Source organism: Gracilinanus agilis, chromosome 1, assembly GCF_016433145.1.
Source record: "Gracilinanus agilis isolate LMUSP501 chromosome 1, AgileGrace, whole genome shotgun sequence".
NCBI lineage: Eukaryota > Metazoa > Chordata > Mammalia > Didelphimorphia > Didelphidae > Gracilinanus > Gracilinanus agilis.
Genome location: NC_058130.1, coordinates 58,128,185 through 58,155,952, shown reverse-complemented (window position 1 = coordinate 58,155,952; position 27,768 = coordinate 58,128,185). Strand labels below are relative to the sequence as shown.

The 27,768-nt window shown below is 36.8% G+C and overlaps 1 protein-coding gene across 1 annotated transcript in view; it reads left to right on the top strand.

Annotated features, from left to right (window-relative positions):
• The first annotated feature begins 3,851 nt into the window (after positions 1-3,851).
• TMCC1 (transmembrane and coiled-coil domain family 1) overlaps positions 3,852-27,768 on the top strand; it is a 174,302-nt gene continuing 150,385 nt past the window's right edge. The window contains exon 1 of the mRNA XM_044667367.1: positions 3,852-4,409. Coding sequence (XP_044523302.1) covers positions 3,852-4,409 — 558 coding nt within the window. The remainder of the gene's footprint in view (positions 4,410-27,768) is intronic.

The following is a 27,768-nucleotide window of genomic DNA, read 5'->3' as shown; positions in this document are numbered from 1 at the left end:
AAAAGCATACTTGGCTTTCCATTTGGTCTTGTGTTCTCAAATTGAGAATTTGTCACTTCAAATACATTTACTCTGGGGAAATCTTAACCTCCTGTGCAACAATGATAGCAGGACATTTTGGAAAAATGAAGCATGGGGGCTGGAAAAATTTTTTTGCATTTTTTAATTGTTTCACAGTTTGACTTTTAAGGCTTTCAGCTGTCAAGTGAATATTTCTTCTAGTAATTCTGCCCCCGGTGCCTTTGGAGGATGACATTCAACCTTTTCTTAATATTTTTGCTTATTTGTAAAGTCACTGTTTTAGAGTTTTAAAAAAATCTGTTGTACCAGAGGAAAGTTTAACTATCTTCAGAATGCTTATTCACTCCTTCCCATCTGTCCCTGAACATAAGGCTAGTACAGCTGACAACTATGAACACAAGTAAGTTTGAGAAGTATAGTAATGTCATAAATGATATTTTGTTATTGTTTTTTCTTAAAATTCATAATATTTTCCCCACAGTCTGATTTTATGGCTCAACCTGGTTTCTTTTAGGCTTAGGAACTGTGGACCAATGCTACTTTGCATGGCTGTGAAAAATCTTGCCTTCAGAATTCCTGACTTTCATTATTATTCTGCTAATTGATTTTTGTTGCAGCAGCAAAGACAATAAGTACAAGCCTTTGCTAAGAAATTTATTTTTTCCCTTCCCTAGTTTGCCTCTAGAATTTTGGCATCTTTTTCTTGAAAACAATAGTTATAAATACACTAATGAATTTAAAAAATTCCTATAATTAGGTTGAGAACTCATTATTTTCTCTTTTTTTTATCTGTAAGAAACAGGTCACTTTATCTAAAGAAACAAAATTTGTTAAACTAATGAATTTACAATACTTTCTTTTAGACAAGTGACTTAGGTATTTTGTCCCTAAGGTATCCTTGACACTGCTCCATTAATTGGGGCATTGTTTTATCTGATTCTGAGTGTTTTATCTTTTAGAATTTTCCTTTCAGATGGAAAATTACGTGGATTATCTTGCTGTTCTGATACTGTTAATTCTAGAAATCCCATCTCTATACTCACTTTCTGTACCTTTAAATTCATCTCTCTGTCCTAGCCCAGTAACTAAATAGTGTGGCTTTGAAGTTAAGTACTCTTCCTGGATTATATTGAGCTACATGGCTTCATGTCTTTAACCAGCTCATAGTGTTTTGCCAAGCAGAAATAATCTAATAATTATTTATTGATGTAAATATTTAGGAAGTGAGGTAAGCATAATTCTAGATACATACTATTGTATTAATAAACTCCCTACCTATGGGGAGCCCCAGAAAATCTCAATAGAAATTGAGTCCTTTCTTGGCTTGTAGTATTAACCTCATGAATTATTCACATTGCTTTCTGGGCTTTCTCTTATATGCTCACTCATCAGAAAAAATTACATGTGTGTATACAAACACACCCTGAAATGAAGGAAAATCTAAAAGTAGCAAATAATATAACAATATTTTAGTGGGACCAGAAATTTGGGGAGAAATTTTGAAGTATAATTTCTTTACCTCCCCAGCTCCATGGCCATTGCTGAATCCCTCCCTTGTCCCTGCCTCATGTGAGAAAGCAGGAAAATCTTAATGACATAGGGAGGAATTTTTCCAATTCTGCCTTCCTAATTTCTTCTACTTCTTCGTGTCTCAAAAGAAGTGCGGCCGTGGGGGGAAGAATGTATGAGAAGGCTTGAGCAATATAGGTGGCTTATCATTTGGTGAACTTGGAGTCAGGAAGACTTGAATTCAGATCTGGCCCAAGATACTTAATAGCTGTGTGATCCTGAGCAAATCACTTAACTTCTGTTTGCCTCAGTTTCCTTAAATGTAAAATGGGGATAATAACAGCCCTTACTTCCCATGATTGTTGTGAGGATAATATGAGATATTTTTATAAATGCTTAGCACAGTGTTTAACACATAGTAGGTACCATATGTTGTTATTATTAATGTTAATAGTAGTGATATGTTTTTATAATATTGGGAGGTAACTGAGGAGCAATTATACTTCTTTACATGTGAACCACAGTAGTTCAAAAGGGTTGTTTACAATGCCAATTCCATTTCCTCATGTGTTTGATCCCTAGGCTTTGGGACCTTATTGGAGTTTCTCAGAGGCCCACACTATACAAATAAAGGTCCCTGATTGGACCAATGTAGCTGAGAACTTGATTATAAAATAGCATTGAAAGTAGCAGATAGAAAAGTGGGGAGACATTCATTCTTCCTTCAGTAGTTTGGAAATAGGAGGATTGAATTTCTCAGTTTCCACAGTTTCACTCCAGGCCTGGCAACAATGGAACTATTAGAGGGTCTGAGTAAGACATGTATTCAGTTTGACACATGTTATTCTATCATCCAGAGAATATCAAAGTGGGGAATGAATACTAGATTACTAATTTGCTCAGGCATCTCAGCAAGCTAGATAATGTTTCAGGTGATAGATATGATACCTGGCCTTCACAGAACTTAAAGCAAACCTTTATTTATTTTAACCAAAGTTAAAGTTTTGAGATGCCCAACACAATTGCAGGAAAACTATGGAAATCAAAATTTCCTAAAATAAAGTTATGTGATATTTTGCTTTCCAGCATTATATTACATAAGGATGATTAAAGTAAATGTCTAACCTGAACATTTATTATTACATTTCTAATGGCACCTGGTTTTACCTGCATTAATGCTGCTTCATGCTCAAATTGATAACTTATTTTTGCAGTTGTCGGTTATATGTTTCCACCAGCATCAGTGGAAATGAACACCTTCTGCAAAGATTGAACAATGTGTTTGTTTTTGCTTGTAATGTCAGTAACTTGTGGCAGTTTAGCTGACCTAACATTTCAGTTTCCTATCTTTCATATCAGTACATGACTTACAGTTGACTATTCCTTTTCCTCTATGACACTTTCCTACTCAGTCCCATTCACTTGGTTGCCTTCTTTCCTTTTAGCCTTTTGTGGATGTGGAAGTAGCTTCTGTCAGGCATGACAGTACGCTAATCTAAAAGAAAAGGGCTTTTCACCACCCTCTTTCTCAAATAACTAGTGGTAATTGAAGGTTTATTATCTCTGGAGGCTGATGCTGCCTAGACCATTAAGTAATATGGTGTAAAGAAAGATCTTTTGTGCAAGAATATGAATGGTAATATGGAACACCTCAAGATTTTATTGGAAAACATATAACTTGTGACTGAGTAGATGTTTTCTATTATCTTTTAATCTCTTCAGCTGACATGGCATATTTGATAATTAACTGAAGTTATGATGGGAGAGGTTTCTGTTTAAATATTATACCTATTATGGATAATCTAATCTACTTGACTTCATGAGGTAGCTTTTCTTTCAGCTACTCTTATGTCACAAACACTTGAAATGGTCCCTCTAGTATCTAGTTCTCTACAAATTAAAAAGAAAAGATATTTTAATGTTGCTCTCCTCCCCCACCCCGCTTTTGCTTTGGACCTTTTCTCTTGTGCTAGAGAATAGAGAGTTTTTTCATAATTTCATTATATGCAATTTGGAAATCTATTATTTAATCTCCTTATTGAGGATGGCTTGATGATAATACACATTATTTTGGCAAGTAGCATGTTTCTATTTTAATTTAACCCAGTAATTTTTTGCATGGATTTATAATATCAGCTTTTTTTTTTTAAACATTAGATAAGCATGAGATCTCCGTCGCACAGCTGCATGTGTAGTCACAGTTGAAGCAGTTGCCCACCCAATTGGTTGACAGTATTGATGTGTATTAAACAAAAAACAATTTAAAGACAGGCAACATCTGTATTTATGAGTTTGCAAATAAGCCTAGTCAGAGTGTGCTAATGGAGCCTTCTGGCAATGAACAGTTATATGATGATCCAGATCCTGGAGGCAAATCCCAAGATCCAGAGGCCAGAAAGGCACCTGAAGCAGAGCAGAAATTGTCTAAAATGACCCACAATGCTTTGGAGAACATTAACGTGATTGGCCAAGGCTTGAAGCACCTCTTCCAGCACCAGCGCAGGAGATCTTCAGTGTCTCCTCATGATGTGCAGCAAGTCCAGGCTGATGCTGAGCCTGAGATGGATCTGGAAAGCCAGACTTCCTGTGCTGACATTGATGGTGTCTCCACCCACCCTACAGCTCTGAATCGAGTACTGCAGCAGATCCGTGTGCCCCCTAAGATGAAGAGAGGCACCAGCTTGCACAGCAGACGGGGCAAGCCAGACGCCCCAAAGGGCAGCCCTCAGATCAACCGCAAATCTGGCCAAGAGATCCCCATGGTGGCGCAGTCGGGCCGGCCTCGGTCATCTTCTACTACGGATTCTCCCACCAGCTCTGCTGCGGTGGAGATAGCCTGTGCTGCATACCTTCCTGGAGAGGAGACAGCTACAGAGCGGGTGAGTTAGCCTTGCTTTGTTGTCATTCCTTTTGTTTGCTAGTTTCCAGGCAAGTTTTCTTTGGGGAGAAATTTCTTTGTAATCTGATGTAATTTTGTAAACTGATGAAATATACTTTTGCTTCTAGCTAAATAAGCAGAATAGACATGGACTGATTTTCAGGTTTCTTTTCTTACTTTTTAGACCGATTTTCAGGTTTTCTTTTCTTACTTTTTCCAGTATTTGATTGATTTGTACTCGACTATAAAACTTAGAATTATAGGTAGTTCAAATTGGTTAGTGATGATTACCAACTTTTTATTTACTAAAATTGCTTACTTGTACAGTGTAGGAGCAGATAAAGGGTTTTGTTGTTGGGTCCATTTTTGCCAGTGAAAATGGCTTATATACAATTAGTGCATGCTGTGAATAGAAATTTTCTATGTTCTGCATTTATACTTAAATGGCTTTCACTTTGCCATCTATACTAAACCTGTGTCAACTGCCCTTGATATATTTTGCCTTCGATAGTTAAGAAGCTACAGGATAATAATTTTGAATTAAAGGATTGGCTTTTTTGATGTCCTATATGATATGAGAAATTTCTTCTATATGAAATATACAGCACAAATCCAGTCTGTTCCTGCTAAATCTTAGTAATGCCTATGCTTTAGGGATCAAATAGAAGTAAGTGAGTAAAATAACTTCATTTCTTAATTCATTATTTTCAGAAGAGCAATAAAGGCTAGGCAATGGTGGCACTAAGTATTTTGCCCAGGTTCACACAGTTAGGAAGTGTCTGAGGCTAGGTTTGAACCCAGGACCTCCCATCTTCAGGCCTGATTCTCAATCCACTGAGTCACCTTGCCGCCTCCTTAAGACATTATTTTTGAATAAGGTTTTTGCCACATCTAAATTCATCATAACAGATGGGAAGTGCTGGAAGTTATTTGGTACCTCCTGTTGGCTTATCTCTGATTACATGAAAGAAGTTGAATTCTGATAGAAAATTTAATCAAGAAACTTTGTGGAAGCTATAACATTTCTATTGTGTGTTTAAAATCATAATTGAAATCAATTGAACAAAGATTTTATTCAATCAGTGTATATTAAACTTGTTAAAATTAAGCACTTGCTATGTGCAAGGCAAGAGAGGCAATGTTGTGTGGTATGTAGAGTGCCTGCCTCAGAGTCAAGACATTCTGGGTCCATTCTCTTCTCTTGTACACCCTGCCTTTGTCATCCTAAGTGAGTCACTTGTCCTCTCTAAGACAACTTCTAAGATTTAGTTGCTTGTGATAACAGTATATAAGTTGTTGGAGGGAGTTTCCATACCTAGTGCTCCCTTTTGATGACAGCATTCACAAATTTGGGCCAGAGGCAAGATTTGGGCAAGGCCTTAGTAGACCCTTGCAGATATACAGGCAGAAATAGGCCTTTGCTCCAGGAGCTTATGTTGTATACAAAGGAGGAAGAGGTGTATGTAGTATGGATATGGACAAGTAAACACAAAATGTAAATGCTAACTAATTTTGGGTAAGGAAGGGAATTTATTGGGGAAATCAGGAAAGGCCTTGTGTAGTGATGGTAGTAACTGAGCTGAGCTTTAAAGAAAGCTATGGATTTTGAGAAGGACTGAGGGACGAGAACATACCGGGCATGAGTAGTTTGGACAAAAGCAAGGAGGCAAAAGATATGAAATGATCAGGAAACAGCAAGTCAATAGCTGGAATGTGAAAGTGAGGGGAATGTGTAAACACACTAGAAAGTCAGGGTTGGAACAAATAGAAAAAGAACTTAGGGATTAAGTGGAAAGGGCTTCAGATTGAAGAAAATGTCTAGCCCTCTATATGGTTGACTCCATGACCTAGAATTACAGATAGTACTGTAGGCTCTTAACAATTGCTTGTTAATTCACCTTTTTGTCTACTGTATTCATCTTTTCCTTGTGTGTTTGGCCTAATCCAGCTGCTCTTCCCTTCTTTGTTATTTAGAAGCATTTATTTTAAATTTCTCTATAAGCATGACTTGGTCTGGGATCTTACAGCTGGCAAGTGTAGTAGTCCTACTGTCCTTGATAATGAAATAATAACTTTGTTAAAAGAAATCTTGACAAGTCTTCTCTCTTTTTCATTTCTGCTCTCTTCCTCCTACTTGTATTCTAAATGTCTTTACTTCCATTCAGTTGAATCTCCTGACATACTTTTTTAAAGTCTTGCTTTTCCTTCCTTTTCCATGAAAAAAAAAAACCATGATTTTCATTATCCTTCTCTGTAAGATTTCATAAGTACATATAAATCTGAACTTCTGCCAGGGAAGTAGATTGTATTTACTAAATAATTTTTAGGCCTTTTTAGTCTCTGTGATAGCAGTTGATTTAATAATTTTGTCCAGGAAGCTTAACCTATTAAAATTTGTATTAATGTACTTTCTCCATCCATTTCCTACTTTTCAATGGTAGTAACTTATTTAAATAGGCCATGTTGAAGTTGTTTTAATTGTACAACATGTCTTATTTTCATTTTGAGCTTTGCTTTTTGGAGAGTAGAAGGTGTGACTGTACATAACTAATTCAGGAATGACTCCCACATTATTAACAGCTTGTTTTCCTGCCTGTTAACATGTAATCATTTACATCTTTCATGATGACACTGGTGCTTGCCATGTCCAGCACTTCCTGCTATTTTTTTTCCAGTTTGTAATCTCTTAATGGCTTTTCAGAACTTTTCCTAGCCAGTGATGGTCCAAATGTCTTGTGAGTTCCTTCCTTACTCCTTACTCCTATTTTCCAATAATTTTTTTTTGCATCCTTGCCTATTTCCACCTTTGCATTGAAATAAACTTAAAAGTAGATTTTGATTTCATTTATAAGGTTCTGAATTCCCTGTAGAACCCTACCAGTTTGTCTTCTACAATAGATATTGCATAAGTTTCGTTATTTTTATAGTGCTCTTTTTGCAGATAATTTTGAGCATTATACTACAAAGTAATCAAATGTCATTGATAATGTTACTTAAGGATGCCTGATTCTTTTTTTTTTACTGATTTCTTTTATAGAGAGACTATCAAAAATTAGTTAACCATCTTAGTCAAATGTCCACTTGATTACTAGACAGGGACTTGCATTTGGACTATCAGAAGCTATTACTGTTTATAGATGATCTTAAAAATAGGATTCTTAACTCCCTTTGCTCACCCTTCTGTCTCTCTGCCACTCTACCTAAAAAAAGGGGAAGGTTAATGTATAGGACTGAGAATCATTTTGTATTTTTCTTTGACTCTTGGATTAACAAGACCAAAGAATCTATCACTAACTGGCCAGCCCATTGATGACAAGCCTATGTATATTTAGTTAGCCTGTTCTTTCAGAAAGTTAGTATTCTACTTTTGAAGCCTTTCAAGTATGATTGAACCCCTTAGGACTTGTACTTTGCTGGCAAAACTTTCAAGAACCCAGAGTCACCTCCATGTCAGGATACAAGGCATCAGACCTTCTCCTTAGGATAAATTTTATATACCAAAATCTGTGGATAAAAGACCTTTAAAGTTTGTTAAAATATTTCCTGTTTAAATATGCTATTTGAACAGAAGCTGATAGCTTTCTTTATAGAACTGTTCTAAAGTAATGAATGAAACACATTAAAAAAGTCAGAGTTAAGGAATATTCTTTGTCATGGTGCCAGAAAATCCCTCAGAAAAGTGTTCAACATATTGCCTTTCATGTATCCTTCAATCTATCATCCATCTATCCCACTTCTACTCTAGTTTATTCTGTATTCTGCTTGAAGATTGCAGTTCCTGCTTTGTCAGAAATAACATGCAACAGATTATCATTAAGGACACATTATGTCTGATAATCTAGCAATAAAGGAAAGGGTATGCAGTGGGACAATTAGGACATTTTAAGATCTTTTTCTTTTCTTTTTGTGATTACTAACTTCAGGCTAAAAGCCTGAAGAAAAATTGTATTAAAGTTCTTTATTTGCCAGAAATACTTGTCATGTAAAATATCTTCTTTCCTTAACTTAGGAAAGTAATAATTTCTTGATTATTCTGGCTATATGTTTTAGATTGAGTCATCAGCAATTCGATTTAAATAACAAGAGCTTGCCTTTATGTTGTGCTTTAAAGTCTATTATAGTGCTTTATATTTACCTTTCCTTGTATCCCCAGTGCTACTGCTGTTGCTTCTTCTTCTTCTTCCTCTTCCTCCTCCTCCTCCTCCTCCTCCTCCTCCTCTTCATCAACATCATCATCATCATCATCTGCCTGAAAAATGTTTGTTGATTGGTGGTTGATGCCTCATTTTAGCTCATAACAGTTATGGGAGCCTGTGCTATTATTTTCTCTACTTGATAGATGGGAAAATTCATTTACAGGCTAAGTGACTTGCTCAGTCACACAGCTAGTTAGTGTCCAAGCTCGAATTTGAACTCAGATATTTATGATTCCAGCCCCAATTCTTTATGTTTTCTGGAGCTACTAACTGCTTTAAGAGTTCCCATTTTGTCCCCAGAGGCAGGGAGAGATAGAAAGACTTAACTTTGTTCATGAAAATAATAAGCATTTATTCAATATAGAGTTTTCTGGAAAGTATTTACAAAGGGATCTTCTGGTGTTTTTTTTTTTAAGCAGAAAGCTAAGTTTTAACTTTGTCCTTGCCTTTACAGTATTGCCTCAATTAGCCTTTTAGTTGTATTTTGGTAGCCTTTACCTTTTTTGTGCTTTATATTAATAGAGAGCTACTTGAGTTGCCTGTGTTCTGTGTGATTTGAGGCTTCCACCAGGCCCACCTGTTCTCAGCCCTCACTGTGGTAGAAGTTTAGCATAAAATCTTTGGTTCCTATTATTAAAAAACCAGTAATTTTATGGTATGCAGCTTGGACTTACTGAGTAGTTTTTAACCTGTATATTGTCCATGTATTTTGCCTCACATTTATTGTTTAGATTATTTAAATTTCCTTTCAATTATAGTTTCTTTATAGAACTTTTTTGAATTAATGATGTGATATCTAACATTTTTATTTTTATATTTAAAATAATTTTTATGTAGGCTGTGTGTTGAGTTGTTTGCTTAAGGAGGGCTTTTGTGGAAGGGAGGCTTCAACTGACCCCTCAGAGGATGATGGATGACTTTGACCAGTGATGACAAACCTTTTGGAGACTGAGAGACCAAACTGCAACCTTCACACCGAATACAAGCTGCCCTGCTTTACCCCAGATTGGGGAGGGAGGGAGTGCTCCCATTGAATTGCTGGGCAGAGGGGTGGGTGATGGGAGAAATGTCCTCAGGAACACGTGGAGAGGGGGAGGGGAGCAGCTCCTTCTGGCAGGTGTGCCATAGGTTTGGTACCTAGGCCAGTGATGGGCAAACTTTTTAAAGATGGGGCCAAAGGAAAGGAAACGCTCATCTGTCAGTCTGTTTCTAAGGCAACTCTTTCCAAGTTTCATGGTATTGTATCCTACTCATTGTATTCGTCAGATTAGGAATAATGTCCCAGGGCTAGATAGAACATTTTAGGGGGCCTCATCTGGCCTGCTGGCCATCACTGGCCTAGACAATTGGATAGAAGGGGAAGGTCTTTTGGTAATTTGGGTCAGAAAAGGTACAAAAGCAGGACCTGCATATGGAGTAAGGTTGAGAACAGGGCTCCTGCATTTGGAGGTGGGTCTGCCTGATAAGTACAGGACATCTCTAGTCTGTGTGTTCTTGGCATAGCTTAAGTGAAATTTGAAAGTAATTGTGAGAGAAGTGGTTTGGATTGTCTGTTGTAGAGAAGGTCCAGAGTCATTAAATAGTAAGTTACTTGAGTATCCTTTGTACTATTCACCCCACCATTCATGCATAGTGAAAGAATAACCTTGGGGGAGGGTACAATTTGATGCTCAATAAATGCTGAGTTGTCTTTTAATAGAAAAGTAATGGCATGGGTAGGCAATTACATGATACAAAGGATAAGGTGCAGGGCCTGGAGTCAGGAAAACCCAAGTTCAAATCTGGCCTCAAATACTTATTAGCTGTGTGACTCTGGGTAAGTCACTTAACCCAACTGCCTAGTCCTCTCTACTCTGCTGCCTTGGAATCAATACTTAGTATTGATTCTAAGACAGAAGTTCAGGGTTTAAAAAAAGAGAGTGATATGTAGTAAATTAGTAAGCTATTAAGAAAACTGCTCTATTTGTTAATAGCCCTTTTCATACTTTTTTTTTGGTGTGTGTGCATTTAAAAAAGGTTTACTGCTGTTGTTTTTATGTGTCTATTATAGCTATAAGTGACAATTTGTAAATTAATACTTTGGTTGAAGTTCAGCTTTTCAGTATTAGTGAGAAAAATGTCTGTTCTCTTTACTTTTCTCCAGTGGTTTGGATTATTGTTGGCTAATAAAGGATTAATAAAATGTACTAAAAAGTTATCATGAAAGCATATCAGGTTCATACTAGCTGTATGATAATGCAGATCTCAATCTAATCATCTTATGAAAAATGCACATTATAGGGAGTTAATAAATCCATGTTGATCAATTGATTGGTCTTCATGGAGAAGGTGGGGCTTGAATTAGACTTGGAAGGATAACTGATAGGACAAGAAAAATATGCAAAATCAGTACAAGCATGGGCTTTTATAGGACAGTGCAGTTTGTGAAATCATAAATTAAAAAACAAATCAGGAGGGTGTTTTTTGTTTTATTTTTTAATTCTGTCACTTGATTCCCTAGGTATAGGTAGCTTCCTCCACAAGTAATACAAGTCCCAACCTATTCTGTGACTTATTGGTCCTCTGTCTCGTTAGACTCTCGCTGTGGGTGTTGAATAGCATTCTGAGAAGATACATGAATCACCCTCTCCATATTAAAATGTAACCAGTTGGCCCTTATTTAGTCCTTTAACATGGCTTGCTTGTATTTGCCTTTGTATGTTTTTTTTTTATATCTGCACAGCTTTGGCTTTTTCATTGGGAATGTTTGGAAGTCCTTTATTTCATTGAATTTTGTGACTGCCTGCAGCCACAAATTAATATATTCATGGGTGGACACCAGAGAAGGAGAGTTAGAAATGAGGGGAAATGGGTAAAGGGGATAGAGAGAGAGGGAACACAACAAAGGAAGAAAAACTCAGAGACAAAGGCTTCAATTCCAGAACATGGCTTTCATCTTATGTGCTCCTCTGATGGTAGAAGAGAGAGAAAGCTACATACATCTCCAACCTTTTATTGGAGAATCAAGGAATGGGGAATGGGAGGTAGCTGATGAACATGTGACACGGCATGTTATTTAATATTGACTCAATTGACCACCACAAGATCAAAAGAGGAGGAGGTTAATCAATCATGTGACCTGGTAGGGAATCTGGCCTGTCAAATTAGGAGCTAGGACCCTGTGGCAGCTAATGCCCTGCCCAGGAATTCTCCTGACCTTTGAACTGTAGGTTTGGAGGGGGGTCAGAATTAATAGAGCATCAATTAAATACAATGATCAAGAAATAATATGACCATGAGTCTGGTACATGAACACATGGGTTACCATATTAATACATCAATAATACTTTCAAGATTAGAATATACCTGGGATGCCACATCTTCCTTTTAGGATTATACACAGTTTTTCTGGAAAAATTATTCTTGGTTGTTAAACCTGGGTCTTTTGTTTTTTAGAATACCGTATTCCAAGTTCTCTACTCCTTTATAGTGGTGCTTGATAAATAAGATATGATCCTGACTATGGCTCCTTAGTAGTTGATCTTTTTTTGCTGTTGTCAAGTTTTTGGCTAACTCCAGTATTTTTTTTTTTTCCATTGACCTGGAAGTTCTGGGTTTTGGCTGCCATGTTCTTAGGAGTTATTATTTTAGATTTTATATTTTTCTTTCAGTAAATAAGCAAAAAGTTTCTTTCTATTTCCACTTTGCCCTCTTATTCTAAGACATTTGGGTAGTTTAAAGATTTCTTGAAAAATGGTGACTAGGTTCTTTTTGGTGTTCAGATAACCCAGCAATTTATTTATTTATTTATTTGGCCTTCAGGTCAGTTTTTGTTAGGAGATACAAAGCCCCTTCCTTCCCCATTTTTTCATTCTTTTGGCTTTTCTTTTGAACATTTCTTTTTCTCTTATAGAGCACTGGCTTCTTCTGGTCACTTTTCCTCCCTTGGATAAGCATTTGTACCTCTTTTTCCAAGTTGTTAATTCCCTTTCCAAATCATTCTTCCATCACTTTAATTTCTTTTCCCATTTTTTTCCCCCTTTAGCGCTTTCATTTTGCTTTTAAAATCATTTTTAGCTTAAGAAAAAAACTTCATTTTTTCCAGGAATTCTGGTTAGTCTATTGCCCAAATTGTGTTTTTCTTCAAGGGTATACATTTAGTTATTTCAGTCATTTTCTTTGATTTTGTGCCTGACGTTCCTGTCACCATAACTTCATGGTGGTATTTTTGTTTGGACTTTATGTTAGGGCTGGGCTCTATGTACTTCTGAAAGGAATGTTTGGGCTGGGTTTTTGTCCACTTTGGTTCTTCTGCTCCTCCTTTTGTAGATATTAAATGTTGTATTATTCCAGGATCTTGGGGATGTCTGGGTACTTGACAAACTTTCACTGTTCATGAACTGGTCTGATCTGATGCAAAGTCTGTTTTATTGCCATTCTTATTTGAGTTATACAATTCCTGGCCCTGTTTTAATTTGAGTAGTTCTTCTGTGGAGCTATCCCTAGTTATAAGTTCTGGGAGATGACTCCTTACCTTAGCCATCATTATTAGCCAGCTAGGAAGTCCTGTAGATTCAGGGATAGACAATTGTAGGCTCTGCAGTTTGAGTGCTAGGAGCTGAGGGTACAAAGAAACATAGTGTTTTTGTTTCTTTTTTAGTAATGTTTTATTTTTCTCCCAATTACATGTGAAAATATATTTTGCTATTCATTTTCTAACATTTTGATTTCTACATGCTTTCCTTCTCTGCATGCCTTCCTTATCCCTGAAACATTTAGACCTTTGTTATTGGTTTTTTATTGTTATTGTGCTATCAAACAAAACAAAATATACTCCCATATTTGTCATATTGTGGAAGAAGACACATTAAAAATGAAGAGAATTAAGAAAAAAACAGTATCCTTTGACTTGCATTCAGATTACATCAGTTTAAAAAAAAACTTTCCAGTAATTAAATTAATTTAAATGGACAATCTTACTAGTTTAGTATTAGATCTCTGTCATTGAAAGTATTTGCACTATTGCCCAGATAACCACTTTTTTTCCTTTGCTGTACAGGGAATGTCTGCATATTATTATAGGATTTTGGACTCAGTGTCCTATGAGATCTCTGGTAATTCTAAGATATGAGCTCTAATATTTACCTCTTTTCTGGTTATATTTCTGTGATTTTTTTTCCAATATCAAAATGAAACAAAGCTATGGATATCTACTATAAATGTAGTTTTCTTTTTTTTAAGATTTTTATTTTGAATATTTTACCATAGTTACATATTTCATGTTCTTTCCTTCTCCCCCCAACACCCCTTAGCCAACGCACAATTCCAGTGGGTTTTACATGTATCATTGATTAAGACCTAATTCCATATTATTGATAGTTGGACTAGAGTGATAGTTTAGTGTCTACATCCCCAATAATATTCCCAACGGCCCATGCATTCAAGCAGTTGTTTTTCTTCTGTGTTTCTCCTCCCACATTTCTTCCTCTGAATGTGGCTAGTTTTCTTTCTCATAAGTCCCTCAGCCTTGAAGGAGCCCATAGTCTAACAGAGTGAGACAATGCACAAAAAAGAAGCAGTTTGGGGGTGGGGTGGGTCAGATGCCTGTTGGCAGTCATGATAAGTCCTACAGCTGGGTGGAGATTGGAGAGATGGCTGCCCTGGGCCCCTTCTTTTAATGGAGGCTATGGAGGAGATCTCTCTGCCTACCCTCCCCTCTCCACTCTGAGGGCCCTCAAGGTCAGACAATAATGAAGAGGCATGAGTTTCAGAGCTGAGGTATCTTGTAGGATAACAAGTTTCTGGAGACTTTCTGGAATCCAAGTGAATACTGGGTGAGAAATGCCTGGTTATTCTATTATAGGCTTCAGATTGGGCTGGGTATTAGAATTGAGACCCTGCTCTGTTCCTGTCTACACAGCTACTACTTATTTCTGAACTAGGTTCCTTGCTCATTGCAGATCCCAGGATCCATCACCACTCCTTCCCAGGAAATACTGCTCTAGGCACAGGTCCTCTCCTTAGTGTGCCTTGGATCTATGACTTCAGAATTCTGTAGTGAGTGACAACTGCCATTTGGCATCTCATCTTATACCATATTATGGTATCCCACATGAGTTTAGGACCTCTTCTTGCACTTACATTTCTTTTACCACCATAGAATCAGAATATTCTATGAGATATTCTGACCATACTATGTTTCCCAAGATCCACCTTCCTCTATCTTTCTGTTTTACCTTGGGCTTGAAAAATAGGCTCCCTGTGATTATTTTCTTGAATTTCCTAATCAGGACTTGTTCTGGTGCATTTTCTAGATCTTTGTGTAGGGATTGAACAGAGCTACCAGATACCTTCTACTACTGTCTTACCCCTTTCTCCTTGCCAAGGTAAACTTCTCCACATGCATGTGATGCCCTTCTATCTCATTAGTAGGTTTCCCCTCTATCGCTTCCTGTCACACTCATCTTCAATTGCTCTTTGTCTGTTGTTTGCTTCCCTGCTGCCTACCAACATGCTCACGTCTTCCCAGTTCCTTTAAACCTCATTGATATATCTGTTTATCAATCCCCACTACATCATCTAGCATCTTTTCTCCCTTTTGTTGCTCAACTCCTTAAGAATGCTTTCATCTATAATCAGTAGCTCTTCTTCCCTTCCTCTCACTTTCTTCTTAATTCTGCAGTCTGTGCTCCAGCCTCATCATTCAAACACACTGGACATGTGACTTTAGGAAAGAACTGGATTTCATTATAAAAGAAGAGAAACTTTCTCATGATGCTACAGGCCCACAGTATATGTACAAAATAGGAAATGAGAAGGGATTTGTGATAGATAGGAGCTTCCATAGTGTCAGAGAGTTAGTAGTAATGTGGAGTTGATGATGAAGTATTAGTGTTTTGCCAGCTAAGTAGGAAAGAACTTCAGAGTCAGGCAGGACCTGTGGGATCCTTGGCAACCCAGGAATGCTGCTTGAAGTGTACAGCTGGAGAGTTGGCAGCTGAGAATGTTCTGCAGTCTGGATGCATGGATGCCTTTGTAAGCGAATGAGCAGTTAGAGACACTGCTTTCCGTGAGGTTCTGAGGGCCATTCACTCTACAGCAACTCCACTGATGATGATCATGGGAGTTTGTTTCTGAGTAGATAAGAAATCTGAGGGTTGGGAAGGAATAAAACAGCGTATGAGTTCCTTTTCTTGTCTTTTCATGCAAAATGATACATTTCATGTCTATTCAAATGCGTATTGGGAAGTTGAAAGGAAAACTTAGGAATGAGCCAAATTCAAATGAGAGGAAATGTGAGGCACATAGATTGTCATTAACCTGTCTTGTCAGAGGAACAAGTTCAATGAGTTATTTACTCATTATTATTATTAGTTTTTAAGAAGTAAAGACTTTTGATACTAAAAAGTTTGTCTACTATTAATGGTTTCCAAAGGACAGGCAAGCTGACAGAGAGGCTAATTAATGGAGAGAGAGAGAGAGAGAGAGAGAGAGAGAGAGAGAGAGAGAGAGAGAGAGAGAGAGAGAGAGAGAGAGAGAGAGAAAGAAAGACAGACCTTTTTGAAAAGAGCACAAAACCAAAATTTTAAAAACTAATCAACAGGACCATTTGAAGGGGGAGGAAAGAAAGTAGAAATCTGTTTGACTGAGAGGAGAACAATTTGTACACTGATACCATAATGGAGCAAAAACAATTCTGAAAGACTGTTGACCTCTGATCAACATGATAAACCAGGAACCAGAAGAATGAAGATGAAATAGGCCACTCATCTCCTCATGGAGTTGTGATAAAATTAAAATGCAAAGATAAATTTTTGGTCATGGCTAATGTGAGAATTTGTTTAGCCAGACTTGTGTATTATATATTGAGGGTTTTATTTTTCTCTCTGCCTAGTACTCTAAACCTTCATTCTCTGATTTATGACTCCTATAATTGTCTAGTCTCTTTATGTTTTCTGAATTCCTTATGTAACAAAAACTTTTGGGTATCCATTCTAGTTCTTTCCTCAAGGCAGCTTCTGCCACTGCCTTGTAGAGTCTGCTTTGTGAAGTTTCCTTTTCTGTTGTACCTTATTCCCAGAACAATAATACCATCTCTACAGGTGTCAGAGAAGACATTTCCTTCACCATGTCTGATTATGCAGCCCACTACTCATCTGTACCCTTCACTGGTTAATTTCCCCCCACCTTTGTTTGCCTTAAAATCTTCCTGGGTCCATGTTCTCTCACTCTCAGGTGCCAGTTACTCTTAAGAAGTTCCAATTCTCTTCCCCTTAAGTAGGACAAATGGATTTTTCAAGGACCAAATCCCTCAGATCATGCTCTTATCTCCTTTAATAGACCATCTCTCTTCAGTACATCCATCAATGGAACCCCCTCCCACTACTGAAACAAAACCTCCCACCTCCTTTCATTTCACTCTCTCTTTTGTAGGATCTTCTTAGCCTCCTCTCTTGTTGGGGAATTCAGACTTCACTAGTCTAGGTCTCTGCTCCAAGTGACTTTTGCATAGTCAGAAGGAGCTCCAGATGAATATGTTCTCTCTGGCTTAGTGGAGTGCTGGACAGCAACCCTGCCCCCCACATTGTCCTGCCCACTCTCTCCAATCCTCAGTTTTTTGGACTTCACTGGCAGTTGCAGAGAGCTACTATACTGGTGCTGTGGGGCTATCCTCCCTGGCACCAGTTTGGCAGAGTTGGGTGCTATAAGGGTTATCCACCCCTATACGAGCTGCAGTCAGGGCTTTGAGGTATTGGAACCACAAGGTTGTCCACCCAGGCAGCATTTAGTTCAGAACTTTGCAGTATTAGGTTTGCCCCCAGTCTAGGCAGTTAAAGACTTTGCAGCACTGGTTCTACCGGGTTGTCTGTTGCTGCTTACACTTTTGCTTCTGAATAAAGGAGAATAAAGTTATGCAATTTGGAGCCAGGATCTCTATGGCTCCAGAAAGAAGGAAAAAGCAAGCCTGCTTTGTGGAGCTGAGTTTTGTTGCAAACCCCCAGATCACTGGGCCATCCTGTGCAGTCTTGTTGCTTGTAGTGAGTAGTGCAGGAAGGGTTCTGTGTCTGAGCTGAGGTCCTGTGAACTGATTTTAATGGGTTTGTGTTGTTTTTTTTTTAATCTTCGTTTTGGATTCTTTGTGTCCTAAAACCATGGATACAGCTGAAGTTGCTTTATTTTTGGCACATAATTTCTGTTTTGGAGAATTTTGAAAGGTCATGGGGATCAAAGAAAATGAAATGTCTAATCCTCTATCATGTTGTTCACATAAGTCAGAAAACTGAGATTCATTAAATATTCTTTATCCTAAATTCCTATTTCCATAAAATATTTTCCTTATAGATTTTATATGCTTTATATTTTATAACATTTTATAATTGCACATAACTTCTTTTTATATGTCACTTTGTGGTTACTCACTTTTGATCCTTAAATTATCCCTCTGAGATGAGTGGTTACCTGTATTATTATCCTGTTTTGCACATGAGAAAACAGATTCAGGAGAAGTTACTTGGTGGATTGGTGCTGATTAAATTTCCTAAAAAGATAGTTTACAGAGAAAAGAGAAAGGGGCTCCCTGGCCAAGCTTTGGAGGGTGGTCTGTACTTAATGAAATGGAAAACCCTCCAAAGAGAAGAGAACTAGGTCTTTCCTTCTAACTTGAAATCCCCTTTTCATTATAATGCCTACTTAATTTTGTTTTAAAACTTATGAAATTCATTTTCTTTGATATAGGTGTGCCATTTAGTATGATTGTTTATACTCATCAACTGATTAAAGTCATTTTTTTAGCTTACAGAAAAGGAGGGGGAGAAGTTTTCCCTTTAACTGAGTAGAGGAGAGTTGGAAAATGAGAAGAAGGGAGTTAAAGAGGGTGTATGTCTACATTTAAAAATAGCTTCCTTGAAATGAAATTCATTTAAATTGTGAGCAGGAAAATGTGATTCTACTGGGAGGACACAAGTCAGACAGAGCCCAGTGCCAGCCACTAGATGGCAGTGTCAGACCAGGACACCTGTATGTATTGTTGCCTGGAGTAGCCTCAGAAAGGAGTTCTGGTTTCTCTTTGTAGACAAGATAAAAGTGTTTGTAATTTGAAGGATCCAGAAGAAGGGCAAGAGGATGAGGAAGGGCATTGGGGATCATTGACAGGAACTGGGGAAGTTTAGGCCAAAGAAGACTTTTTTGGGGGGGAAGGGAGGAGGTAAAATAGCAGTTAAAATATTTAAAAGACTGTTATGTGCAAAGGATATCAGACTTGTTCAGCTTCATCCTGGGGTGCAGAATTGGGAGCAAAGGGTAAATGATATATAGTATTTAGTTTTGATGTAGAATGCTTAGCCTTCTTAAAGGCACAGCTGAGGTGCCTATTGCATTCTGAATCCTCCTAGTTCATGTTTTTTTCATTTTCAAATGATCTTATATTTACTTATTTTTCAGTGTTCCTTTCCTCCCTAGTAAAATGGAAGCTTCGTAAGTACAGGAGCTGTTTTTCATTGCCTTTGTTGGCTTGACTACATAGATGCTTAATAAACCTTGACAAATTAAATTGATATTTTTAATAGATCCAACCCCATAACAAGTTCAGGGCTCCTCTTCTTCAAGAGGTCTTCACACAAAGGTAAGGCAGTATGACTACTCATTGAGTATATCATAGGGAAAATTCTTACTCTTATACTATTTGGAATAAGTAGAAGGCCTTTTAGATTCCTTCCAACCCTCAAGGAATTTTCCAGGGTTCTGAATATCCATATAGCCACAGCGTAGTAAATGTTTATACTAACTCTCAGTAGAAATGGAAAAAAGAGATTACAAAATTTAATGGATTTATTGACTGACAATGTGAGGGGCAAAGAAAAAAAGAATTTTATGGCTCCAAGCCTTAGGGAACAGCAAAGTCAGCATTGTCCCTCTTTAATGAAACATGGCTTTTTGTCAGATAGTGAAAAAATAGTCAGTAGACATGTGCTATAGGCATTAGTTACATGGGACTGGAATAGAGGTGAGAGGTCAGGTATTAAGATCTGTTTCTTGTGCCTTTACCCCCAAATGCACTTACTGAGCAAGGTAGGCTCTGCTTCTAAAGCTAGAAACTGAAAATCAGCACATAAAGCACTTGAACTTAATCATTTCCAGTTCATCTTGATAAGACTCATCTCTTTTCTCTTCAGTTTTCAGTTTCAAATATTGTAAATGGCTAGAATCAGAGTTTCCCTACATTTAATATTGTTCTGTAGGGGTTAGTGTTCTATTTGGTAAGTGTATTTCAAATCTCTTTAACCATTGTGGGTGTATCATTCAATTCAACGTTAATTAAGGGTCTTCTGTGTGAAACACCATTGTAGGCCCATGGTACAAAGATAAAAACTCAAAAGCCTTCATTCTCTAGGAGTTTACACTCTTTTCACTTGGAGGTAGACAGTAGGGATGGTCAGTTTTGTGTGTGTAGGTAGGCAGTGAAGGGAGCAAGGGAAAATCCAGTAGTCATTTAGGAATGTTTTAGGAAGTGGAGGACATTAGCCCTTGGGAGTATAGCTAGAAGTCCTGAAAAGTTTTGCAGAAGATGTCACCTAAGCTGAGCATTGAAGGAAAAAGGTTCTGAAAGATAGAAGTGAGGAAACATTCTGAGCTCAGTATTCAGTCTGAGAGAGGCTGGAGGGCAAAACAGCAAATCGCCTCCAAACTTCCCTTTTGTAAAATACCTCCGACCTTTCTAGCAGCTGTTTTGCTTGGTTTACACTGTGTGTCACCCCTCTTTTAGCTTCCTATCATGTATGAACCTCCCTTATTAGATTATATGTTTCTTGTGGTTTCTTTTCCTTTTCATATTTGTATTCCTAGTGCTTAACATAGTGACTGGAGCAGAATAAGCCCTTGATAAATGTTTATTGACTATTGACTATATTGAGTTCAGGAATATACACATTGTATCTAGAGAGGACAACTTTTTTTGTAACTTAATCTTAAAACATGGCAATTTGAGTGACCTGCTTACATGCTAGCTTCTGTCCTTTTTCTAACCCTACTACATACACAGCTCCCTGGGTTGTAATATAGTTTTGAGAGGAGTAGAAGAGAAGAGTGGGGACAGAAAAACTCCTTCACAGACAAATCACCAGCGTATTTCACAGTCTTTATTCCTCATGCTAAGGAAAAATAATGTAGTGAATTCTTGATGATCCATCTGTACATTTTGAAAGCTTATCTTGAGCCCACTACTGAACCAGTTTCTTTGTTGCCATATCCTCTTAATTTAAGTCAATTCAGCTTAGTTTTGAGTGTCTGGGAAAGGAAGAGGATCGAAGAAAATAAGTTGATATTTTCTGGAGAGAGAGAGAGAGAGAGAGAGAGAGAGAGAGAGAGAGAGCGAGAGAGAGAGAGAGAGAGAGTGTGTGTGTGTGTGTGTGTGTGTGTATTATCTAGTTTAGCCAAAGAACACCAAGGGTCTTGAAATATATGTGAATCTATAATTGCTTGGTAAAGTGGTCTAAGTCAAGAAGAAACAGATTATCTTTGCTGTACAGCTTTTATGTGTTTAGAGAAACAGGAGATTGTTGACAGTATTTCCACCAAGCTAGCTTTAGGAGAAAAGATTGGAGGCTACTTTTGGAAAACAGGTACTATGAGTTCATTCTAGAAAGAAATTTTGAACTATGGTCAGAAAGTTGTCAAACTGTACATACTTTTTGACCCAACTCTGCCACTATTAAGCCAATACTCCAAAGAAAGAAAAAAAGAAAAGGATCCATAAGTATAAAAATATTTATGCTCAAAAATTGGAAACTAAGAAGATATCCTTATTGGGGAATGGCTAAACAAATTGTAATATATAAATGTTATGGAATAATTAATGTCCTGAGAAATTATGAAATGAATATTTTGAAATGAAACTGTGAAGATGTCAATGAACTAACACAGAGTAGAAAGGAGAACAGTTTGTACAGTGACACCTTCATAAGAAAAAAACAACTCTGAAAGTTGTTAGAACTCTGATCAATACAGTGATAAACCAGGAATCCAAGAGAAGGAAGATGAAATCAGCCACTCACCTGCTGACAGAGAAGCGATAGACCTAAGATGCAGAAATAAACATTTTTAGACAGGGCCATTGTGGAAATTTGTTTTTTTGGCCTATGCAGATACATGATGAGAACTTGAGGACTACTAGGTGGGACAGTGGATAGAGTGCTAGGTCTCAATTCAGGCAGACTCGTCTTTATGACTTCAAATCTGGCCTCAGACACTCACTAGCTATGTGACTCTACACAAGTCACTTAACCTCTCTCTCTGGCTCAGTTTCCTCATCTTTAAAATGAACTGGAAAAGGAAAATAGCAAATACTTTAGTATCTTTGCCAAGAAAACCTCAAATAGGATCATAAAGACTTGGACCTGACTCAACAACAACATTATGAGTATTGTTTTTTCCTTTGCTATTGTTGTATGTTTTAATTTACTCAATCTGGGAAAGTAATGGAAGGGATAGATTAATTACAAAAAATATTTATAAGTTGAAAAAATTGAATGGAAACTATCATAAACAAGAACTAGATCTGATTGAACTGTGGCAATTTCTAAGTGGGATGGGATTTTTAAGAATATACATATTTCAGAATCCTATGATACCTTTTCAAAGATTTATAATATTCTAGATTATGTATTATAATATGCAAAAGAATCATGAGCAAATATAAAAAGGAGGATATAACAAACACCATTTATAGGTCTTAGTGCAATTAAAATAGTAGTAAAGGAAATATGAGCAAATTTAAATGAAGACTAAGTAAATGATAGCCTGAATAATCAATGTGTCAAAGAAAAGATTATAAGAACAATAAATAATTATGTTGAAGATAATAAAACATTTTAAAAATAACAATTTATGGGACAATGCTAAAGGTACTCAAGGTGCTCAAGGAAAGTTTTCTCTAAGAACTCACATGAACAAAATAGAAAAAGAACATATTACAAAATGGGTCTTATAATTAAAAAGACAAGAAAATAATAGTATGTAATGATTGAAAGATTAAATTCAGAAAAGCTGAAACGTTCACAAATAGAAGTTCTGAAAGGCATGACTATTCAGGAATTTTGAGACTATTTGGGAAGATGAAAATTCTTTCCCCTTATATGCATGGTATCTTAGAACTGAAAGAAATCATTTCTCTGCTTTAAAGCACATTAAGATGAGTCACTTTTGATGAAAGTAAACTATTAGAGCCATACCATTGGATATATCTTAAGTTAATTTCTGTACCATTGCATGATTAATGATGAACTTGCATTTTTACTATGTGTTGCAGAGAACCTAAAATTTTTAAATGTTTTCACAATATTACATTAAATCTATGTAGTAAAGCTTTATCCTGAGTCATTCTTTAAAAAAAAAAAAACTTTTATTTCTTTTTTCTTCTTCAAATTGCCCTCTTAATAGCTATAGGTTAGTAAACTGTGAAATTCAATGAAGAAAGCATGGAAATAGTTTGTCTTTATGCATAATGACCTTGTTCCATTTCTTCTGTTCCTCGAAATAACTCCTAGCACAAATAATAGGAATCTTAAACCACAGGAGGAAAATAGACATAGTTCTCTCATCCTCTAGTATCATAAGGATTCTCTTTTTCTTTGGAAAATTAAAAAAAATAGAGATTCAAGAAGTACAGTAGGAAAAAAAGAGGAAAAAACTCCTATTTTAAATTAATTTCCTCTGTTAGTGAGAGCCAAGTTAATTGATAAAACAAAATATCTTTGAGTCTATGACTGACAAGACCACATTCTTGAACTGATAATGATAAAAGTTCAAGAATGTGGTATTGTCAGTATCCTGTTTAGTCAGTGCTTGAGGCTGTTCAAGCCTACCTCAGTGCCACAGAGACAGTGGGCCACAGAGAAAAGGCATTCTCACTTGGCTATCTCCCTGGCTTCCTGTTACTCCATCTGTCAAATGAAAGATTTACATAGAATTGGAAGTCCATTCCAGCTCCAGATTTGTCCTTCTGTGATCTTAGATATCAATCAAAACACTAATTTGGTATAATAAATATTTTAGATATTACTTTTAGTCTTAACTTCAAACTTTTCGAATTGTGAAGCTAAATCTTATCTTTTTCTTTTTAAATCTCAGATATTGACATTTTAGGGGATATAAACAATAACTACCTTCATGCTCACACACCTCAGTTGCCTGATTTTTTTGAACACTTATTACATTAAAGGTACTGTATTTTTTAATTTTACAAAGAAGTCCAACATAAGTCTAACTCTAAGCAGCTTCCACTATCATAAGGAAGATGTGGATAGAATAAATTGTAGCATGAAGTAAGCTTCTTAAGAAAGACTCATAGTGCTCTAAGAGCACTGAAGTGGGAAGAGATAGTTTGTTGCCTGAGGATATCAAGGAAGACCCCTAGAGGAAGTGTTGATTCATTTCATAAGTAATTCCAAAAAGCCAAGCCCTTGAGGTATGGAGACAAAACTGAAACAGCTTCTGTTTCCCAAGAAGTTTAAATTCAGTTTATCTGTCCAAATGTGTGGGTGACTACGTTTTTGAGAAACAAAAAAACCTTAATTTCTTGAAATCAATATGCAGGATTGCTTCCAATGCAGAAGAGAGGCAAGACCTAGGCATTTGGGGTTAAGTGACTTGCCCAGGGTCAAACAGCTAGGAAGTGTCTGAAGTAAAATTTGAACCTAGGACCTCTTGTCATCTCCTGAGCCACCTAGCTGCCCCTGGATAACTACTGGTTGATGATTTCCAAGAATGCATTCCTATTTGGGGATCATGTAGGTTAGTAAAAAAGTTTAAGATTCCTTTTATTTGTGCTAGGAGTTATTTCAAGGAGAAGAAATGGAACAAGGTCATTACGCATAAAGACAAACTATTTCCATGCTTCCTTTATTGAATTTCACAGTTTACTAATATACCATGTAAACTACAATAATTTCTTTTTAAAAATTAAAATAAATTTTTATTTTAACATTTATTTTTAAATTTTGAATTCCAAATTCTCTCCTTCCTTCCAACAACCTTCCCCATTCATTGAGAAGGCAAGCAATATGATACTTGTTAAACATATGAAATCATACTGAACATATTGCCAAATTACCTTCCCTCTCAAGAAGCAAGAAAAAATAAAGTGAAAAAAAATATGCTTCAGTCTGCATTCAGAGTTCATCAGTTTTCTCTCTAGGGATTCATAGTCCTTTGGAATTGTCAAAGATCATTGTCTTGATAAGAGTTGCCAAATCTTTCACATTTTGATCATCTTTACAATGTTGCTTTTACTATGTACAGTGTTCTGGTTTTGCTCACTTCACTCTGCATAAGTTTATATATGTCTTTCCAATTCTTTCTGAACCTGTACCCCCTTCATTTTTTACAGCATGGTAATAATATTCCATCACAATCATATACCACAACTTGTTGAGCTACTCCCCAGTGTATGGGCATCCTTTCAGTTTTCAATTCTTTGACACCTCAAAAAGAGCCATTATAAATATTTTTGTATATATAGATCCTAGACCTCAGTAATGGTATTTATGGATCAAAGGATCTGAAAAGTCTTATAGCCATTTGGGTGTAGTTCCAAATTGTTCTCCAGAATTATTGGAACTGTTCACAACTCCCATCAACAGTACATTGGTATTCCTATATTTCCATACCCATTTTCCCCCTAATATTTATTATTTTCCTTTTCTGTCATATTAGCCAAACTGATGGTTGTAAGGTGTTACCTTAGAGTTGTTTTAATTTGCATTTCTCTAATCAGTCTTGACTTATGGCATTTTTTATATGACTATTGCTAGCTTTGATATTGTCTCTAAACTGCCTGTTCATATCCTTTGACCATTGGATTGTATTTTTATAAATTTGGCTTAGTTGCCTTTATATTTGAGAAATGAGACCCTTATCAAACTGACAATTGCTCAGAATTTTGATATTCTCTTAATTACTTGTCTAGATCAGGAAGAATAGCTAAAGACTTTGACAACTTGTTTTCCCAAGGTTCTTGCCTGAAACCTTCTGGTTTTGCTGTGCCATTTTTTTTAAAGGACGTGCCATGCTTGATAATTTTGATGAATCCCCTCAAGATCAGCATTGGTGAAGGTGTGGCATGCATACAGAGCCTGCAGCACTGGGGGAGCTACTCCCACCCTGCTTGGTTCCCTCTCTTTCCAGTAGTAGAGGACATTTTTTGTATGCCCTGACCCTCTGTCCAGCTGCGGAAAGTGAGCACTTCTTCCTTCCATTCTCTGGGGTAATGCAGGGGCAGGGAGATTAGATGGGGGCTCACAGGCTGCTTGAAGTTGCAGTTTGGGCAGCAGAACTTAAAAACCTTCACCAACACTGCTCTAGATGAATTCTGATTATTGTAGTTTCTTTGAATTAAAAAAATCAGGTTTAATAGTCAATAAACATTTATTAAACACCTTTTACATGTCAGGCACTGTTCTGAGTATGGGGATAAAAAAGAGGCAAAAAAAAAAAGTTTCTGCCCTCAAGGAGGTCACAATCTCAAGGGAGTAATGTTCACTTCCTTTCAGTGGGGTAAAAGATAGTATTGGCATTTTGACAAAATACTATTGTGTTTCCAAACTTTGTATAGCAATATTTGTCTTTTTAAAAAATTTAAAAAATATTTTAATTTATTTCATTATTTCCCAATTATATGTAAATTTTTAACAATTTAAAAAGTACCCTTACCTTCCATCTTAGAATCAATACTGTGTCTTGTTCCTAAGGCAGAAGAGTGGTAAGGGCTGGCAATGGCAGTTATTAAAAACACTAGAAGGCATAAAATAAATGGAATATGAGCCCATATATTTATATAAACTTATGTGAACTCACTCAAAGTGAGGTGAGCAGAACTAGAACACTGAATGCAATAACAGCACTATTTCAAGGATAATCAACTGTGAAATATTTATTAGCTACTATAATCAATACAGTGATACAGGACAATTCTAAAGGATCTATCATGAAAAATGTTATCCACCTCCAAAGAGAAATATAATAAACTCTGAATGCTGCTTGAAGCATACTTTAAAATTTTTGTTTTATATTGTTTGTGTTTTCTTTTGCAACATGGATAATATAGAATTGTTTGGCCTGACTTCTCATATGTAATCAAAATCAAATAGCTTACCTTCTCAGGGATGGGAAAGGAGTGGGAAGGAGGGAGAGAATTTGGAACTCAATTTTTTAAAAAGGATTGTTAAATGGGGGCAGCAAGGTGGCTTTGTAGAGAGAGAACCAGTTCTGGAGAGGGGAGGTTGTAGTTTGAGTCTGACCTCAGATACTTCTTAGTTTCATTACCCTGGGCACATCACTTAATCCCCACTGCTTAGTCTGTATCACCCTTTTGCTTTGGAAACAAGACACAGTATTGATTCTAAGACAGAAGGTAAGGGTTTTTTAAAAAATTAGTAAAAGTTTACACATAATTGGAAAAAAACTGTTTATCATCATTTACTATTTTTTATTTACTTTCTTCTACTATTTGTAGCCCAGCAGAAGACTTAATATGAAGCTGTCCACCGACTCCAGTGATGTTACTTCTGGGTAGAATACCTGAAAAGGGGAACTGGGGACTGAGTGAGCTTAAGGGGAGGATCAGTGAGCCAAAGTGGAGAATTAGCCTTTGAAGCCTGGAGCTCCTGAGATGACTGGAGGGGGAAGGCAAGCTGAGAGTCAGCTTGAGCCTGCCAAAGCCGTGGAGTCAAAAGAAATAGTCAGAAGGATGGGTAGAATGAGATAAGAAGTATTCAGGTTAGAAAGAAAGTCTAAGAGTGAGGCAGGCTGGAACATAGGATCTGAATGGGCTCCTCCCCTAATTCTGTCCTAACCAAATTCTAAATTTGCCAAATTACTGGGGAGACTTTAAGTCCCTTTTCCTGTCTTTGTTTTAAAGTCTGTCCAATGAGGTCCCACCCTCGTACTGTGAGCACTTTTGGAAACTCAGGATAGCATTGCAAAATTACTTTAATCAATGCCTGTAGCTTAGCTTCTGTTACCCTATTGCCTTGTCTTTGCACTAAAATTTTTAACAAGCGAATATAACATGTAATGAGAAGAAAGCTTTTGACCCATATTCAAATGGTCAGCACCTCCCCTCAATAGCTACCTGAAGTCCGTTGATCATCCCGAGTCCTGAATTGCAATCTTCCTTTCCTGTCCAGAAGCCAT